The 3,019-nt window shown below is 39.6% G+C and overlaps 1 protein-coding gene across 1 annotated transcript; it reads left to right on the plus strand.

Annotated features, from left to right (window-relative positions):
* Positions 1-362: 362 nt before the first annotated feature.
* Positions 363-2,600, plus strand: LOC108808144 (uncharacterized). Its single transcript, XM_018580332.1, has 2 exons — positions 363-947; positions 993-2,600. Exons 1-2 carry the CDS (start codon positions 363-365, stop codon positions 2,598-2,600), a joined length of 2,193 nt encoding a protein of 730 aa, XP_018435834.1.
* Positions 2,601-3,019: the final 419 nt, after the last annotated feature.

Raw genomic sequence — 3,019 nt, forward strand, 5'->3', positions numbered from 1 at the left:
GGCTAGTCAACAAGTCAAGGTTTGTCTTGAGCTTGATTGAAAGATTGCTTTTAGAAAGAACTTGTATGTGCTTTTAAAAGAATCAATCTAGTCGTATTTCTTGGAAAAGATTATCCATGTGTTACTGTGTGTTCTAGTTTGTGTAGCTCGCTTATCTTACATTAAAAATTGGTATCAGAATAGGTATATGTGCTTCGTTTTTAAACAGGTAGGATCCTGCGGAGTAAGATGGAGAGCTATCACGAGATGGTGCAGAACTCAAAGGTTGTTCTAGAAGTAGGAAACTATGGGTTCTCGAAAGCGCGCATGAAGGCTACAATCAAGAGTATAAACCCATTAGCGTGAAAAACTGTGGAATCTGGATGGACTTCCCTGTTGCAAGAGGTGATGATGGGAAATACATACCCAAGAAAGAAGAGCTCTGGACAGATGAGGAGAACAAAATGGCAAAATTCAATGCTAGAGCTCTGACTGCCATTCACTGCAGTGATGCTAGAAAACAATTCAAGCTGATTCAAGGATGTGAGGCAGCAAAAGATGCTTGGGATATCCTACAGAGGCACTTTAAAGGAACATTGAAAGTCCAAAGCTCAAGGAAGGACATGCTTGCGACCCGATTTGAAGAGTTAAAGATGGAAGAGCATGAATCAATTGGTGATTTCAGTTCCAAACTCAGCTCACTGGCACAAGAAGCACTTACCCTTGGGAAAAAATACAAAGATAAGAAATTGGTGAAGAAGTTTCTGAGGTGCTTGCCGGCTAAGTTCATGGCATACAAAGCAGCCATGAGTTTGTCCTTAAACACCGACGAGATGACGTTTGATGAAGTAGTTGGTATGCTTCAAGCTCATGAGGTGGAAGTGTCTGGTGGAAAGAAAGAAAAAGGGATTGTTCTTGTCCTAGTTGAGAAAGACCAGACGGAAGATAATGATCCAGTGATTCTCTTGGTGAGAAGGTTTGAGAGAGCGTTGTGAAAAATTGAGCAAGGACAGAAGAAGTTTGTTCCTGGAAGAAAGGCAGCAGAATCTGACAAGAATCCCAGGAAGAACAACCTGAAGTGCTACGAATGCAAAGGATATGGACACTTCAGGACTGAATGTCCAACGGTTAAGAGAAGGGAGTTCCAGTGTCATGGATGCAAAGGGTATGGTTATACTCAAGCTGAGTGCAAAGCTGATGGAAGAAGGAAACAAGACAAGTCCATGATAGGAATCAATGACAGTGACTCAGACAGCGAGAGTGAAGAAGAAGTGAACAACTTTATGGCTTTTCTTGGAATAATGGAATGTGAATCAGGCTCAGAAAGTGATGCAGAACTGGAAAATGAGCTGGATGAGAGCTACAAGAAAGTTCGTGAGACATTGGTGAAACTGGGTATGGAAAATCTCTCACTAGCTAAGGAGAAATCTCAGCTAGAAACTGAAATTGCGAAACTACGTGATGAACTACATAGAGAAGCTAAGCTAGCCAAGGAAAGTGTCAACTTAATCAAAGAGAAATTGATCCTTGTAAAACAAGCTGAAGAACTCCGAGAAGAAGTTATTGCTGAGAAAAAGAAAGCTTCCGATCTTCAAGTTGAACTAGATCAACAGTACAAGAAAATTAAGATGCTCACGGGAACCAAACAACTAGACAAGATTCTGAGCAATGGCAAAACTGAATATTCACACATGAGACTTGGCTATACTGGAAGACAAAGTGGTGCAACGGGTACAACACGCTTTGTGTCTGGAGGATTCACACATGCTGAAGAAAGTAAGATACAAATTGCCTCAGAACAATTTATTGGGTGCTTCTACTTTGGGAAGTATGGTCATTACAAGAGGTACTGTTACAAGTATCTTGAGAGAGTCAAGCAAGCTTGGAGACAACGCAAGATCTGGAGAATTGGTAAGACCTCTCAAGGATGGATGAAGAATATTGATCTATACCCACAAGCAGCTACTGATGCAAGAAGTAACTTCCGATGTAATATGACAATGGTCTCAGATTATGTGAATTCAGATGAGCCGTGGTACTTTGACAATGGATGCTCTAAGCATATGACAGTAAACGCTGAGTATATAGACAAGGTCTCGAAACTAGAAGGAGGAAAAGTTACCTTTGGAGACGGAGGGTATGGAGTGATTCAAGAGAAAGGTACTACATGCAGTTCTGAGTCGCCCAGACTAGGGAATCTCTACTTTGTCAAAGGACTAAAAGAAAATCTGATAAATGTGAGTCAGTTATGTGATGAAAGACTCACAGTGGTTTTCTCAGTAGTAGATTGTCGAGCTATTAATCAGTATATAGTGACTATACTACAAGGAATCAGATTTGGCAACAACTGCTACATGTGGGAGAAGAAGATCAAGTGCATGTCAGCGCAAGGGAACGCTGAGCTATGGCACCGAAGGTTGGGCCACATGAACGTCAGGAACATGACCAACTTGGTTCACAACGACATGGTCAGAGTACCCAAACTCAAGATTGATGATAAATTGGTATGTGGGGCATGTAATCAAGGAAAACAAGTGAAGATGCAACACAAGAAAGTTACTGATGTACAAGCATCAGTACCATTGGACCTAGTTCACATGGATCTCATGGGTCCAATTTAGACTGAGAGCATTGGAGGCAAGAGCTATGTATTCGTGCTTGTCGATGACTTTACTATGTACACGGTATTTTCGTGTACACTCTAACAATTTTGTTTTTGTTTTTGATTATTGATATCTCACTATTTATGAGTTTTAAATTCTATTTTAATTCATTTTAGTCATATAGATTGCAGATAGGTGTATATATGTGTCTATTTACATTTGATTGGGTTTGAAGTGAATAATTGAAAGTTAAGACTAAATTAAGAGGTTATTTCTGTAATTTGGAAAGTTAAGAGTTGAATAGTAAACTTCCAAAAGTTCAAGGATTTGTTCGTGTAATCATGGAAGGTCTAGTTTGTACAATTAAAAAGTGAAGAGTCAATTTGAAAAGAATATATTTGCAAATCAGAAATCTTTGGGGCATAAATGAATATATT

This window comes from Raphanus sativus, chromosome 6 (assembly GCF_000801105.2).
Source record: "Raphanus sativus cultivar WK10039 chromosome 6, ASM80110v3, whole genome shotgun sequence".
Classification (NCBI taxonomy): domain Eukaryota; kingdom Viridiplantae; phylum Streptophyta; class Magnoliopsida; order Brassicales; family Brassicaceae; genus Raphanus; species Raphanus sativus.

Coding starts and splice junctions, on each gene's coding strand:
- LOC108808144 (XM_018580332.1), top strand. CDS start 363: ATGGACTTCCCTGTTGCAAGAGGTGATGATGGGAAATACATACCCAAG. Junction 948..992: donor ATGATCCAGTGATTCTCTTG/GTGAGAAGGTTT, acceptor GAGCAAGGACAG/AAGAAGTTTGTTCCTGGAAG.